The 16,699-nt window shown below is 43.6% G+C and overlaps 1 protein-coding gene across 1 annotated transcript in view; it reads left to right on the forward strand.

Moving 5' to 3' along the window:
• The window catches only part of LOC135504704 (plexin-D1-like), a 109,682-nt gene continuing 92,983 nt past the window's right edge, over positions 1 to 16,699 (forward strand). Inside the window, exons 1-4 of the mRNA XM_064923498.1 lie at positions 1 to 1,385; positions 3,943 to 4,119; positions 8,501 to 8,632; positions 9,366 to 9,466. Coding sequence (XP_064779570.1) covers positions 156 to 1,385; positions 3,943 to 4,119; positions 8,501 to 8,632; positions 9,366 to 9,466 — 1,640 coding nt within the window. The 5' untranslated portion in view covers positions 1 to 155. The remainder of the gene's footprint in view (positions 1,386 to 3,942; positions 4,120 to 8,500; positions 8,633 to 9,365; positions 9,467 to 16,699) is intronic.

Raw genomic sequence — 16,699 nt, forward strand, 5'->3', positions numbered from 1 at the left:
AAGCACGACTCTCTTATCACGTCACTCTGTGTTAAGGAGTTGAGCAGGAAACAGCCTTTCCTCTTGGATTGTCGCAGTAGGACAAAACACGATATTTTTTCCTTACTCAATGCACCCCTCGGCACAGAAGACGCGGAAACCGGCCAGAAGGAAAAATGCCTCCTTCGGAGAAGATAGTTGTTCTGATTTTCGGCGTTCTGGTGCTGGAATCGTCCTGGAATGCACAACACAGCCCATGGCTTGCCAGCGCGCTACAGATCCAACAGGCGTTCGCCTCTCCAAACCAGACCAATAACTTTGTGGTGGATGAGGTGAGTAGAAAAGTCTACCTGGCTACGGTAAACATGGTCTACCAGCTTAACAGGACCCTGAGCGTGGAGGTGGAGAAGAGAACAGGGCCGGTGGAGGACAACCTGCTGTGCCATGCGCCGCAGCTTCCCCAAGCGCCCTGCGAGCACCCCAAATCCCTCACTGACAACTTCAACAAGCTGCTCGAGCTGGACCGGGAGCAGGGGGTGCTGGTGGTATGCGGCTCGGTGTACCAGGGCTTCTGTGAGCTCAGGAAGATGGAAAATATATCTCAGATAGCGGTGGAGTTTCCCCCTCAGGGCGAGAAGACCGTGTTCCCCAGCATGCTGAATATCGCCGCGAACCACCCCAACGCTTCCACCGTGGGGCTCATCTTCAGGAGCCATGGGGGGAACACCCGACTCCTCGTCGGGGCCACTTACACCGGCGTCGGGACCACGTTTTTCCCCAAGAACCACAGCAAGGAGGACCTGCGCTTCGAGAACACACCCGAAATCGCTATTCGGTCCCTGAACATCAATGATTTATCTAGGCTGTTCACCTATGACATCAACCCGTCCGAGGATAACGTCTTCAAGATCAAACAGGAGGTGAAGCAGAAGAATAAACTAAACTTTGTCCATGCCTTCATTCAGAAGACCTATTCTTATATTGCTATCAACAACGACGCGAATATGGGCCACAAGGAGAGCCAGCCGAACAGCATCCTAGCCAGGATATGCCTTGACACCGAGAACCCCAGAAAATCCACCTCAGAGAGCCGTAAACTCACTGAGTCCTTCATCCAGATGCCGCTCCAGTGTGGATATAACGGGAACATCTACAACCGTCTCGTCTCCGTTCACCCCGCGGAGATCCACTCGGGGACCGGAGAGGGGCTGGAGTCGTACCTGTTCGGGGTGTTCACCAAATCAGACAGAAAGTCTGCCCTGTGTGCGTTTCGGTTCTCAGACATCGAGGAAGAGATACGTCAGGGTCGGAGGAACTGCTCCAACTCCCCCAGCAGCGAGGTGCAGGTGCTGGATAGCGTCATCCAGGGCTCGGGCGCAGCGTGCGTACACAAAGGGAATCTGGTGGTAAGCATGAAAACTATAATTTTGTTTTAAACTTCAGTGAGATTTGTAGGCCTATTCATATTTGTGAGACTTAGTGGGAACTAATGTTATTTCATTTTATGTTGATGAAGTTAGGAGCCCTACGTGCTACAAAAAAAACAGAAAGGTGTGGGTTTATTGGACTTGCTACTATAGGCCTGCATAAATACATTGGCAAAATGTGTTGCTTTTGGCAACAGACAATTTTAATAATGAATCACACCGTATCATTTCTATGGGAAAAGTTTCCTGTCACGAGCGCGCTCAGGTCGGTGATTGTGTGCAGGATCTGGTTATGGGAACCGTGTGGGGTAGGCTTCTTTTGTTAATCTCTCATCCGCGCAAGCTTTCGGCCTCTACTGGAGACGTAGAATGGACATGTTTTTTAAAGTAAACATTCGTTTACCATCGATACTCGACTATTTTTTTAATTAAATGTAGGGTAACATTATAGTTTTCCACTGGGCAAGCTGATTCGTTCTCTTGGAAAATGTAGTATCATAGGCCATAATCATTATTGAGGTTAATCTGTATTCAAATAACATAATACATGCTCTTAGATTAGGCTTATAAAAATATTTTACGTACAAAATTTAGGAAGAAAAGTGTATTCTTATTAGATCATATCTTTAAAGGCTATTACTTTCACACTATAAATCCCCTCTCATTATTTAAAGGACCCATAGTACTCAAACAACGTGTCTTATAAAAGGTCTTTATTTCCACTTGCAGCTTCTGAGAAATGCTGTGAAATTCAATCCTCCCATTATGTTGACAGTCAGGTCTTAAAGATGCTACACAGCAAATCTCGGTGTTGAGGTATATCTATCTGAGTGTTGATTCTGGAGGAATTGAAATGTACACCACCTGCAGTGAATAAATCATTTGAATCATAGTTCAATCACTGAATCACAGTTGAATTGTGGTTTTGTTGTTACTTGGCTGTGTTGAGTTAATTTCCATGAGCTCTCTGAGTTAAAAATACAAGAGAGGGGGTTTATTATCACATTTCCTAGTATTCTTTGTTGCAGGTTGCTTTTTAGAATTGTTTGTTTTAATATATGTTTCTGCATGCACATTGATTGTTTCATTTGTTTTATAGCCAACCACAAAAAGTTAAATAACATACATTATTCTAAACTAATCCAATATGTAAGTGGTTGGACTTATTTCGCCCATTATTGAGATGGTTGTTCCAGTTTAGATGGTTTAGGTAGTCTCATTTATCAATCTTCCCACCTTGGTAGTCATTCTAACTGCAGTTGTGTGTGATTAATAAACGTTCCAATTGTTAGCTATCCTAACTGGCTGGATTCCAATTTAAATAACACTTTGTGGCTTTATGGCTATGACCACATCACAGCCATGATAAAAATGTCATGACACATGGCCTCTCATGTATTATTGCTTAAATGACTCACCTGTTTGTAAATCTAATTAGCATAATACAAAAGTCTTCCCACAAAACCTTTGTAGTGTACAAATGGCCTACTAACTAATATGATCACTCTATGGAAAGATGAGACTCTCAGGAGCACGATGGTGGTCTCCGTTTTGCCCGTCTGAAGTCGGTACTGCAGATGTGCCAACTTCTGTCTGTAGCGTCCAAACTATTTGGGCTACAAACTAATATGAACCCAATGTACTAATCTCTCTCTCTGCTTGCTTCCTCTCTCTTTCTGTCTCTTCCTTCACCATGCATTGAAGCCTGCCTCAGCCTCAACACTGAGCGCCACATCACTGTCTTTCTCAGTAGCCTAGTCTGTAAAGCAACGTTATTATGAGAACTTAGTAGCCTCTTTTTGCTCCTGTTGAGGCATCGCCACTTAACGTTAGCTTCTTACTTCATCCTTCTAGCTGGCTAAGTAATAGGCCTACTAGCCAGAGCCCTTCAACGTTACTGCAATAGAAGTCTCTGCTGTCAGCTAGCCACCTGACTAACATATCTAAGTGACTATTTACCAGAGTCAGTGTATGTTTGTTTGTGGGATGTCTGGGAAAGGGATGGTTTTAAAATTGCCTTTAGTTCGGCACCTTGCAAACACACTATCAACAGTGTCTCTAGTTCCCTACTTGAGCCGACTCTCAGCTGGGGCAATTCGTTTCACGTCTCAGACCCTTGGCCTGTGCCACGAGAGGGCGGAGTTAGACGTTTGAGAGAGTGGTGAATGTAATGATCAAGAGGCAAATCCGTGAGGAAAATCCAGGGGACACAGGCCAACATAACAAACAAACCACTGTTTATGATTCTACTTGTTCGCAAAACGCAGGTGTGATTTAGAACCAATGATTTATATATACACATATATGCTCAAGAATATAAGAATTTTGAACAACGCTGGGAGCAATATGTTGATCCGTAATTGATATTATTTTAACCAATATATATATATATATATATATATATATATATATATATATTATTATTATTATTATTTTTCATAATTGCCTGCCTGTCTCTCTTCCTGTTTATTGAGATATTTTAAACTGACTCAAAGTTTGATCATTGGCTATTTGTCTCTCTTTATCCATCTGTCAGCTGCAACCGGAGCAGCTGGACTGTGGAGCGGCCCACCTGCAGCACCCACTGGCCCTACAAAGGCCCTTGAGGGCCACACCCCTGTTTGAGTCTCTGGGCCTCAGCTCTGTTGCCGTGGACGACGTACATCACCACACTGTGGTGTTTCTGGGCACCAGCACCGGACGACTGCGCAAGGTTAGAGGAACTGCTTTACTGACATCCATTTCTCTTTCAGGAATATTCACATTTCCAAAGAAGAGAGAGCAGTTTTAGATGTTATCAGAGAAGTGTAAGGTGTAAATTACAATAGATTGAACTGAAGGTAATGAATAAAGATGAGACATTGTTAACATGAGAAAATAACATAGATTTACTGTAGGTCTAAAAGGGTGCTTTAAAATGCCAGGAAGTGTATTAATGAAAGATCACATCTGAGCAGGGTGAGGAAACGTTTACAGTTGAGAGAACATTTGCTTTATGTGGGTGTCGCGCTCACACGCACACAGGCGCAGACGCGCGCACACACACAGACAAACATAAACACACATGCTGTGAGAACACACAGAGCACATAATCATGGGGTATGGAGTATGCACATTGGGTAAACACCAAACCACTTTTACTCAATGGCGTAAGGACATAGGCAGACAACCAAAAACCTAAATATACAATCAGGCCAGACAATTTGGAGACACACACACACACACACACACACACACACACACACACACACACACACACACACACACACACACACACACACACACACACACACACACACACACACACACACACACACACACACACACACACACACACACACACACACACACACACACAACCTTAACCACCACCATACCTCTGGCATAAACAAAAAAAAGCTAACAGAATGCTCTTTTAGGAGGCCTAAAACAAGACACCCTCCAGCAACATATTTCTAACGTTGTAAAAGGTACCAGTCTAATGCACACAAAAAATACATATGAGAGGGCAATACCTCATGCCCCCCCCCCCCCCCCCATGACCACATCTGTACACATAAAAAATGAACTTCAAATAAAAGCAGACTTTTTCATTCACAATGGCTTTCTCTTTAACCTGAAGCTTCACCCACCAGGGTTTCGTTAACCGGTAATAGCTTCTTCTTCTCTTTTTACAGATAAACATTTTGAAAAGCTGATAAAAATTGACCCTGCCAATTATCCGGGAGAAGAAGAACAAATCCAATTGCGAAATAATGCTTTTTAGCTTATTCGTTGATGGAAACACCAGTTGATGGAAATACTTTTGACTGGTCATGCTTATCGGTCTATAGATTCATTTGCATAATTTTGTGGAATTAAATTGGCGGGTGTGTACAGTAGGCTAGGCTATATTCGTTATGTATCTTCTTTATCATGCCGTACAGCATACAGATACAGAGCCTGCGGCTGTTACTGCACCTCAGCAAATGGCAGACAAAGGAAGGCAGGCAGGCTTCATCAGCAGGGTTCATCAGCACTTCACACATCACTTTGCAATGTGCTGGAGGCAGTATGCATTTTGAAAACTTTTACTTAATTGTTTGAAACCTGAACATTTCACTATATATTGTGAGGCATGTCATACCTTGCTTCAAAGTAGCCTAGCCAATATCAGACCATATCCTTGTAGGCAATTATTTTATATACATTTTCTTTCAATGTTTAGTAGCCAAAGGCACAATCCTAGTTATAGCAACCCATGCTAGATCTTTCATATTAGATCTCCTCTCTCTCTAAATTCAAACAGATATTTTCATCTCTGTCACATGAAACCGCTCGCATGTGCGGTTTGCTTTTGACAGTGGTGTTTTCCCTCTAATTGCATTATGGAACGAATGTAACGCCCGGGGTGTAGTGGGGGAAGAAGTCAGGCGCAGGAAGCAGAGAGTTCAGGGTAGCGCTACTTTATTTGCACCACAACGGTGAAATGACGCCAACCCAAACAAATGCCCCCAACACAAGGAACTTAAACAGTCCAGCAAAATACATATTACATGGACAACCGTCACGGACAACATGTACACTGAAAACATTCCCGCACAACCAGCAGGCGGGCCGGCTGGTAAATAAAGCCCAACCAATTATCCTAAACTATACACAGGTGCAACTAATAAACAGAAAAGAGGGAAAAGGGATCAGTGGCAGCTAGTAGGCCGGTGACGATGACCGCCGAGTGCCACCCGAACAGGAAGGGGAGCCACCCTCGGTAGGAGTCGTGACAACGAACATTCATGCGTAGTCTACTGCCTTGTGCGAATTGCTGCGCTTATAATGTGAAGAAATAATAGTTTATCAACATTTTAAACTAAATGTTCTGATCTGTTGCATCAGCCTCAAAGCTTTTTAACTTTTTTTTTATTTTATGTAGCCTAGGCTTATTAGTTATATGAATTTGGGATCTATCTGCCACAACTGTCCCAGAGTATGTTTGGAATAGGCTATTTCTTTCTCAATAAGCTGACCAATAGAATAGGTCAACTTTTCTACTATGTGGGATAGTAGATTGATATAGGCTAGTGATGTTGCTGTTCGTTACTCGTCTTGTTGGCTGAGGAACAGCAAATGTGGACAGGTATTCTAACGTCTTCAAAGTGTGCATCAGAATTTCTGTCATTCTGAGCACCGTGGGTGGACGCCCTAATCAGGGTACACACCCAATGTACATGTGTCCGGTACTTTTCTCAAATTCTGCCAGAGCCACATTTTCCTAAAGGAAACCCTGGTGTGTGTGTTAATATGGAGCGTGTTGTATGTGTTGCATGTTCAAAACAGGAGGTCTGTGTGTTTTATGCTGTGTGTGTACACATTTGTGTGTGTGTGTTTGTCCTGGGGGCAGCACTGTAACAGAGGGTAATGGTGCTGTTGTGTGTAGTGTGTGTAATGTGATTCTGTCTGTGAGTTTGGCTCAGGCGGAGTAGTACAGAGTACATGGGAACAGTGGTAGAGATTGAGTTAGGCCTCTGCTACTGGGGGTGGGAGACCCTCAATGAAGTAATTACAGACATGTTTTAACAAAGTCTCTCACTACAGCAGCACTGTTTCTCTATTTAACTCTGTCTCTCTATGTCTCTCTTTCACTCCCTCTCTCTTTCTCTGTCTTTCGTTTATTTCCCTCTCTCGCCACCTCCTCCCATCTCAGTTTGTCTTTCATTGTCCTTCTCCCTCTCTGTCTCTCAGTCCACTATCTCAACCATAAAAAGGGTCCTTTGATTATATTGTCAACAAACACACACTCTATCCTCCCTCCCTCCCTCCCACACACACACACACACACACACACACACACACACACACACACACACACACACACACACACACACACACACACACACACACACACACACACACACACACACACACACACACACACACACACACACACACACACACACACACACACGCGCATAGAGAGAGCTCTTGGAGCAGCTGAGTACTCCTGAGTTGAATAGAGTCTTTCATGTTGTGGCAAACAGACAGGGGAGAGAGAGAGGCAGTGAGTGACCTGCCAGTATCCAGCAGGTGTTTTGTTGTTTGACCTGGCTGTGCCCAACTCATCTCCACCTCTTCACAGCTCCCTGCTATCTGCCCAGGTGTGGGCTATTGGGTGGCTCTATTGTGACCCTGTATGTTTGATCTTTATTGGCATGCATGTGTGTGTGTGTGTGTGTGTGTGTGTGTGTGTGTGTGTGTGTGTGTGTGTGTGTGTGTGTGTGTGTGTGTGTGCGTGCGTGCGTGCGTGCGTGTGTGTGTGTGTGTGTGTGTGTGTGTGTGTGTGTGTGTGTGTGTGTGGGGGGGGTTATGTTTATTTGTGTGAGTGTGTGTGCATATGCCTGTTTTCACATGTGTTTGTGTGTGAAAGTTTGTGCTAGTGCTCATGCATGTGTTCGTGGGTTGAGTTGTGTTTGGTCACTAGAGCAGCAGTCGAGTCCGGGACTGTCACCAGAACAATCTCTGTCTGGTTTACTCAGGATGGCAGGATGTCAATAGAGCTGAGACAGAAACCACAACAATTCTCAGCAAGAAGCTTTCTCACTGTCTGTGTAACATCAAGTCACATCCTTAGCATGTATTTTTCTGTGGTCTATGGATTACTGTGTGTATGTGAGTGTGTACTTGATACTTTTTGACTTAATACTTTTTGTAAAGAATTGTGTGTACTCTTGTGTACATCTTACAGTCATTTTTTTCGACTGTGCCTTTTTTTTAAACAAAGTGCTTTGTTAAAAATATCATTTGAGTATTTTCAAAGTATCGAGGGTGAGTTGTGTTGGAGTGGACTGAAGTGCATGGTTGCATAACCCTTAAATCACACAGCCCAGTCAAACTGTGAGATGGCCAAAGTAATGAATCTGCTTAACTCAAAGAAGTAGCCCACTTCACATCAGCACCGCCAAGTAGTGTGCCTTTGTGTAAATAGTACATGTATAAACAGGTCTGAAAGAATGGAATCCGTCAAATAAAAAACTAAAATCAATGGTAATCATGACCTAAATTGTTACCTAACTTGTTACGTGTCTTTTTTGTGTACTGAGCACTCTGCCTGTCTCCCACAGCTGACCCTCCTGAAGAACCTGACCGTGGCCAATCAGTGGTCTCTGAAGCTACCAGCCGGCGAATCAGTGCACCACATTATGACCTTTGACCCCATAGACAGGAACTACCTCTACCTTATGACTTCTCACCATGTAAGGCTGTGGGGATCAATACTTTCATCCATCAGCTAGACTCAGTTAGACTGATTCATGTTCTCACTGACAATGGCATTGGTTTAGTTTGTTTCTTTGACATGCCTTTCATTTATGCATTTTCCTGGTTTTTCCTAGTGAGTAGTCATATTTTTTTAGGAAAAACAGATGTTATTTAGCAGTTATTACAAGTTTCTGAATAAGTGAATAAGTGATATTATATCCATTCACTTCACATCAGATAAATACATTCAGAGATAACAATTTTCAAGAGGTGATATGAGCAGTCTGCTTTCCCTTTTGATTTGACAAACCAAATAATGCTAGATGAGCGAATATGCATTGCCTTGTCAGACGTTTTAGGAGAATGTAATGGCCCCTTGTCTAAAAGTGTTGTATGTTAAATAATGCACGAAGGTTATGAGTCAACCGTGCAAACTGTATGTAGAAGTGGGGCTGCAACCGGAAAAATTGGTGTGAGAGAATGAATGTGCTTCCTGTAAACAGAGAAATACGTACCTATTCAACATGGTAATATATTAGACGAAGAGTGAGAAAGGCACCTTGCATGTGTGTGAAAGCCAGACGACGTGCTATGCTTAATAAACATGATAAGAGTCAACCATGTATGAGTGTTTAAATGCACAAAACATGCTAAAAGAGATGAGGTGTGAATAATATACTGTATTATGTACAGTGTTTTGAGTGTCTGTATGTGTGCTTCTGTCAATAGCTCCTGAGGGTAAAGGTAGCAGCATGTAGCCAGTACAGAACATGCAGTGACTGTCTGGGGGCCGGCGATGCACACTGTGGCTGGTGCACACTGGAGAGCAGGTAAGAACCACGGCAACCCATGTAAACCAATCAATCAATCCTCAGTTTAGTAAGGTGCAGTCGTCTAATAGTATAACATGTTATATTAGTGATATAAGGAGTTTTAGGAGATTGAGAGAAGAGGGACTGTGAGAGAGCTGACAATTGATGCTAGAGGGGGGAGGAGTTTAGTGAGGAGGGACTGTGAGAGAGCTGACTATTGATGTTAGAGGGGTGAGGAGTTTAGTGAGGAGGGACTGTGAGAGAGCTGATTATTGATGTTAGAGGGGTGAGGAGTTTAGTGAGGAGGGACTGTGAGAGAGCTGATGATTGATGTTAAGAGGGGTGAGGAGTTTAGGGAGGAGGGACTGTGTAGTTTCCTGTACGATTACTGTAAGAAGAGGTGTTGGAGTAGAGTTTTATGGTAATTGCTGTGAAAGGACTTAGAGTATAGCATTATGAATGTGGGTCTGTCTGGGATGTTGGTCTTTCTCTCTCTCTCTATCTCTCTCTATATCTCTGTGTCTGAGGGCTGTGTTGGTTATGGCTGGGTGATAAAAGCAGATCAACAGATGAGATGGGGGTTAGAGATGTGTGCTGGGCTGCGCTGGTTGACTGGGGATCTGGCACGGCTAACATGGCCAGGGGGCACCGAGGGAGGGAGTGAGGAAGGGAGGGAAAGAGAGAGACTGGTGTTTGATTAATGTAACAGACTAACACTGTCTGTCCATCTTTAATCTCTCTCACACCTCTCTTTATTTATATATATCCTATTTATCTCTCTCGCTCCCTGTCTAACATTCCTTTTTTATTTAGTAACTGTTAGTTACTATTTTCTTTTTGTCTCATTTGCTCTCATTCTCTATCTGGCTCTAGTCATCCTTCTCTCCTTGGGTTCCCTTCTCCTCTCATTGTCTCTTTGGGCTCTGTCTTCTTCACTTGCTGTTCTCCCCCTGTCTCTCTCTCTCTACCTCTACAAAAGCCTGTTGATTGTGATGATAATTGTGGTGGGAGGGAGAGTGCACACTGGCTCCTTTGACAAGAAAATGTCAAAGTGTGTATCTGTGCACATGTCTGTGTGACTTTGTGCCTGTGTTTGTGTGTGTATGCATATGTGTCTCTGTGTCTCTGAGTATGTCTGAGTGTGCGTGTGTGCGCTTTTCTATGTTGCTCTTTGTATGTGTGCGTGTCTTCATCTGTGTTCGTGTATATGTCTGTGTGAGTGAATGAGTGAATTTCTGTGTGTGTGTGTGTGTGTGTGTGTGTGTGTGTGTGTGTGTGTGTGTGTGTGTGTGTGTGTGTGTGTGTGTGTGTGTGTGTGTGTGTGTGTGTGTGTGTGTGTGTGTGTGTGCGTGTATGTGGCTCTTTGTATGTGCGTGCGTGCGTGAGTGAATCGTGTGTGTGTGTGTGTGTGTGTGTGTGCGCTTTTCTATGTGTCTCTTTGTATGTGTGCGTGTCTTTGTCTGTGTGAGTGAATGAGTGAATCTTTGTGTGTGTGTGTGTGTGTTTGTGTTTGCACTTTTCTATGAGGCGCTTTGTATGTGTGCGTGTCTTTGTCTGTGTGTTTGTGTGTGTGTGTTTGCGCTTTTCTATGTGGCTCTTTGTATGTGTGCGTGTCTTTGTCTGTGTTCGTATATATATGTCTGTGTGTGTTGCACTTTTCTATGAGTGAATGAGTGAATCTGTGTGTGTGTGTGTGTGTGTGTGTGTGTGTGTGTGTGTGTGTGTGTGTGTGTGTGTGTGTGTGTGTGTGTGTGTGTGTGTGTGTGTGTGTGTGTGTGTGTGTGTGTGTGTGTGTGTGTGTGTGTGTGTGTGCTTTTCTATGTGGCTCTTTGTATGTGTGCTTGTGTTTGTCTGTGTGAGTGAATGAGTGAATCTGTGTGTGTGTGTGTGTGTTTGCGCTTTTCTATGAGGCTCTTTGTATATGTGCGTGTCTTTGTCTGTGTTCGTATAAATGTCCACGTGAGTGAATGAGTGAACCTGTGTGTGTGTGTGTGTACGCTTTTCTATGTGGCTCTTTGTATGTGAGCGTGTCTTTGTCTGTGTGAGTGAATGAGTGAATCTGTGTGTGTGTGTGTACGCTTTTCTATGTGGCTCTTTGTATGTGTGCGTGTCTTTGTCTGTGTGAGTGAATGAGTGAATCTGTGTGTGTGTGTGTGTGTGTGTGTTTGCGCTTTTCTGTGAGCTCTTTGTATATGTGTGAGTGAATGAGTGAATTGTCTGTGTTCGTATATATGTCCACGTGAGTGAATGAGTGAATCTGTGTGTGTGTGTGTGTGTGTGTGTGTGCACTTTTCTATGTGGCTCTTTGTATGTTAGCGTGTCTGTCTGTCTGTCTGTGTTCGTGTATATGTCTGTATGAGTGAATCTGTGTGTGTTTGTGTGTGTGTGTGTGTGTGTTTGTGCTTTTCTATGTGGCTCTTTGTATGTGTGTATGTGTCTTTTGTCTGTGTGTGAATGAGTGTGCTGTGTGAGTGAATCTGTGTGTGTGTGTGTGTCTGTGTGTGTGTGAATGTGTGTGTGTGTGTGTGTGTGTGTGTCTTTGTGTGTGTGTGTGTGTGTGTGTGTCTGTGTGTGTGTGTGTGTGTGCGTGTGTGTGTGTGTGTGTGTCTGTGTGTGTGTGTGTGTGTGTGTGTGTGTGTGTGCGCTTTTCTATGTGGCTCTTTGTATGTGTGCGTGTCTGTCTGTGTTCGTGTATATGTCTGTATGAGTGAATCTGTGTGTGTTTGTGTGTGTGTGTGTGTTTCCGCTTTTCTATGTGGCTCTTTGTATGTGTGCTTGTCTTTGTCTGTGTTTGTGTATATGTGTGTGTGAGTGAATGAGTGAATCTGTGTGTGTGTGTGTGTGTGTACGCTTTTCTATGTGGCTCTTTGTATGTGTGCGTGTCTTTGTCTGTGTTCATGTATATGTCTGTGTAAGTGAATGAGAGAATCTGTGTGTGTTTGTGTGTGTGTGTGTTTGCGCTTTTCTATGATGCTTTTTGTATGTGTGCGTGTCTTTGCCTGTGTTCGTGTGTGTGTGTGCTTTTCTGTGGCTCTATGTATGTGTGCGTGTCTTTGTCTGTGTTCGTGTATGTGTGTGTGTGTGCGTGTCTTTGTCTGTGTGTGTGTGTGTGTGTGTGTGAGTGTGAGTGAATCTGTGTGTGTGTGTGTGTGTGTGCGCTTTTCTATGTGGCTCTTTGTATGTGTGCGTGTCTTTGTCTGTGTTCGTATATGTGTCTGTGTGAGTGAATGAGTGAATCTGTGTGTGTGTGTGTGTGTGTGTGTGTGTGTGTGTGTGTGTGTGTGTGTGTGTGTGTGTGTGTGTGTGTGTGTGTGTGTGTGTGTGTGTGTGTGTGTGTGTGTGTGTGTGTGTGTGTGTTTGTGTGTGTGTGTGTTTCTTTTCTGAGGCTTTTTGTATGTGTCTCTGTGTGTGTCTGTGTGATGTGTCTTTGTGTGTGTGTGTTTGTCTGTGTGAGTGAATGAGTGAATCTTTGTGTGTGTGTGTGTGTGTGTTTGTGTTTTCTATGAGGCGCTTTGTATGTGTGCTTGTCTTTGTGTGTGTGTTTGTGTGTGTGTGTTTGCGCTTTTCTATGTGGCTTTGTATGTGTGTATGTCTTTGTCTGTGTGAGTGAATGAGTGAATCTGTGTGTGTGTGTGTGTGTGTGTGTGTGTGTGTGTGTGTGTGTGTGTGTGTGTGTGTGTGTGTGTGTGTGTGTGTTTGCGCTTTTCTATGAGGCTCTTTGTATGTGTGCGTGTCTTTGTCTGTGTTCGTATATATATGTCTGTGTGAGTGAATGAGTGAATCTGTGTGTGTGTGTGTGTGTGTGTGTGTGTGTGTGTGTTCTGTGTGTGTGTTTGTGTGTGCTGTTTGTCTGTGTGTGTGTGTGTGTGTGTGTGTGTGTGTGTGTGTGTGTGTGTGTGTGTGTTTGCTTTTCTATGTGTGTGTGTGTGTGTGTGTGTGTGTGTGCTTTTCTATGTGGCTCTTTGTATGTGTGCTTGTCTTTCTGTGTTTGTGTATATGTCTGTGTGAGTGAATGAGTGAATCTGTGTGTGTGTGTGTGTGTGTGTGTGTGTGTGTGTGTGTGTGTGTGTGTGTGTGTGTGTGTGTGTGTGTGTGTGTGTGTGTGTGTGTGTGTGTGTGTGTGTGTGTGTGTGTGTTTGCGCTTTTCTATGAGGCTCTTTGTATGTGTGCGTTTCTTTGTCTGTGTTTGTGTATATGTCTGTGTAAGTGAATGAGAGAATCTGTGTGTGTGTGTGTGTGTTTGCGCTTTTCTATGAGGCTTTTTGTATGTGTGCGTGTCTTTGTCTGTGTTCGTATTTGTGTCTGTGTGAGTGAATGAGTGAATCTGTGTGTGTGTGTGTGTGTGTGTGTGTGTGTGTGTGTGTGTGTGTGTGTGTGTGTGTGTGTGTGTGTGTGTGTGTTTGCGCTTGTCTATGTGGCTCTTTGTATGTGTGCTTGTCTATGTCTGTGTTTGTGTATATGTCTGTATGAGTGAATGAGTGAATCTGTGTGTGTGTGTGTGTGTGTGTGTGTGTGTGTGTGTGTGTGTGTCTTTGTGTGTGTGTGTGTGTGTTTGTTTGCGCTTTTCTATGTGGCTCTCTGTATGTGTGCTTGTCTATGTCTGTGTTTGTGTATATGTCTGTATGAGTGAATGAGTGAATCTGTGTGTGTGTGTGTGTGTGTGTGTGTGTGTGTGTGTGTGTGTGTGTGTGTGTGTGTGTGTGTGTGTGTGTGTGTGTGTGTGTGTGTGTGTGTGTGTGTGTGTGTGTGTGTGTGTGTGTGTGTGTGTGTGTGTGTGTGTGTGTGTGTGTGTGTGTGTGTGTGCGCTTTTCTATGTGGCTCTTTGTATGTGTGCTTGTCTTTGTCTGTGTTTGTGTATATGTCTGTATGAGTGAATGTCTGTGTTTGTGTATATGTCTGTGTGTGTGTGTGTGTGTGTGTGTGTGTGTGTGTGTGTGTGTGTGTGTGTGTGTGTGTGTGTGTGTGTGTGTGTGTGTGTGTGTGTGTGTGTGTGTGTGTGTGTGTGTGTGTGTGTGTTGCACTTTTCTATGTGGCTCTTTGTATGTGTGCTTGACTTTGTCTGTGTTTGTGTATATGTCTGTATGAGTGAATGAGTGAATCTGTGTGTGTGTGTGTGTGTGTTTGCGCTGTTCTATGTGTCTCTTTGTATGTGTGCGTGTCTTTGTCTGTGTTCGTATATGTCTGTGTGAGTGAATCTGTGTGTGTGTGTGTGTGTGTGTGTGTGTGTGTGTGCGTGTCTTTGTCTGTGTTCGTATATGTGTGTGAGTGAATCTGTGTGTGTGTGTGTGTGTGTGTGTGTGTGTGTGTGTGTGTGTGTGTGTTGTGTGTGTGTGTGCTTTTCTATGTGTCTTTGTGTGTGCGTGTCATGTATATGTCTGTGTAAGTGAATGAGTGAATCTGTGTGTGTTTGTGTGTGTGTGTGTTTGCGCTTTTCTATGTGGCTTTTTGTATGTGTGCGTGTCTTTGTCTGTGTTGAATGAGTGTGTGTGTGTGTTTGCTTTTCTGTGGCTCTGAGGCTCTTTGTGTGTGCGTGTCTTTGTCTGTGTGTAAGTCGTGTATGTGTGTGTGTGTGTGTGTGTTTGTCTGTGTGTGTGTGTGTGTGTGTGTGTGTGTGTGTGTGTGTGTGTGTGTGTGTGTGTTTTCTGTGTGTGTGTATGTGTGTGTGTGTTTGTCTGTGTGTGTGTGTGTGTGTGTGTGTGTGTGTGTGTGTGTGTGTGTGTGTGTGTTTTCTATGTGTGTCTTTGTATGTGTGTGTGTCTTTGTGTGTGTTCGTGTGATATGTGTCTAGTGTGAGTGAATGTAAATGTGTGTGTGTGTGTGTGTGTGTGTGTGTGTGTGTGCGCTTTTCTATGTGGCTCTTTGTGTGTGTGTCTGTGTTTGTGTGTCTTTGTCTGTGTTTGTGTATATGTCTGTGTGAGTGAATGAGTGAATCTGTGTGTGTGTGTGTGTGTGTGTGTGTGTGTGTGTGTGTGTGTGTGTGTGTGTGATAGAGAGAGTGTGTGTGTGTGTGTGTGTGTGTGTGTGTGTGTGTGTGTGTGTTTGCGCTTTTCTATGTGGCTCTTTGTATGTGTGCTTGTCCTGTGAGTTGTCTGTGTTTGTGTATATGTCTGTATGAGTGAATGAGTGAATCTGTGTGTGTGTGTGTGTGTGTTTGCGCTGTTCTATGTGTCTCTTTGTATGTGTGCGTGTCTTTGTCTGTGTTCGTATATGTCTGTGTGAGTGAATCTGTGTGTGTGTGTGTGTGTGTGTGTGTGTGTGTGTGTGTGTGTGTGTGTGTGTGTGTGTGTGTGTGTGTGTGTGTGTGTGTGTGTGTGTGTGTGTGTGTGTGTGTGTGTGTGTGTGTGTGTGTGTGTTTCCTATGTGGCTCTTTGTATGTGTGCGTGTCTGTCTGTGTTCGTGTATATGTCTGTATGAGTGAATCTGTGTGTGTTTGTGCGTGTGTGTGTTTGCGCTTTTCTATGTGGCTCCTTGTATGTGTGCGTGTCTTTGTCTGTGTGCGTGTCTGTCTGTGTGTGTGTATATGTCTGTATGAGTGAATCTGTGTGTGTTTGTGTGTGTGTGTGTGTGTTTGCGCTTTTCTATGTGGCTCCTTGTATGTGTGCGTGTCTTTGTCTGTGTGAGTGAATGAGTGAACCTGTGTGTGTGTTTGCGCTTTTCTATGAGGCTCTTTGTATGTGTGCGTGTCTTTGTCTGTGTGTGTGTGTGTGTGTGTGTGTGTGTGTGTGTGTGTGTGTGTGTGTGTGTGTGTGTGTGTGTGTGTGTGTGTGTGTGTGTGTGTGTGTTGCGCTTTTCTATGTGGCTCTTTGTATGTGTGCGTGTCTTTGTCTGTGTTCAAATCAAATCAAATCAAATTTATTTGTCACATACACATGGTTAGCAGATGTTAATGCGAGTGTAGCGAAATGCTTGTGCTTCTAGTTCCGACAATGCAGTAATAACCAACAAGTAATCTAACTAACAATTCCTAAACTACTGTCTTATACACAGTGTAAGGGGATAAAGAATATGTACATAAGGATATATGAATGAGTGATGGTACAGAGCAGCATAGGCAAGATACAGTAGATGGTATCGAGTACAGTATATACATATGAGATGAGTATGTAAACAAAGTGGCATAGTTAAAGTGGCTAGTGATACATGTATTACATAAGGATGCAGTCGATGATATAGAGTACAGTATATACGTATGCATATGAGAATAATAATGTAGGGTTTGTAACATTATATAAGGTAGCATTGTTTAAAGTG

Source organism: Oncorhynchus masou, chromosome 18, assembly GCF_036934945.1.
Source record: "Oncorhynchus masou masou isolate Uvic2021 chromosome 18, UVic_Omas_1.1, whole genome shotgun sequence".
Lineage (NCBI taxonomy): Eukaryota > Metazoa > Chordata > Actinopteri > Salmoniformes > Salmonidae > Oncorhynchus > Oncorhynchus masou.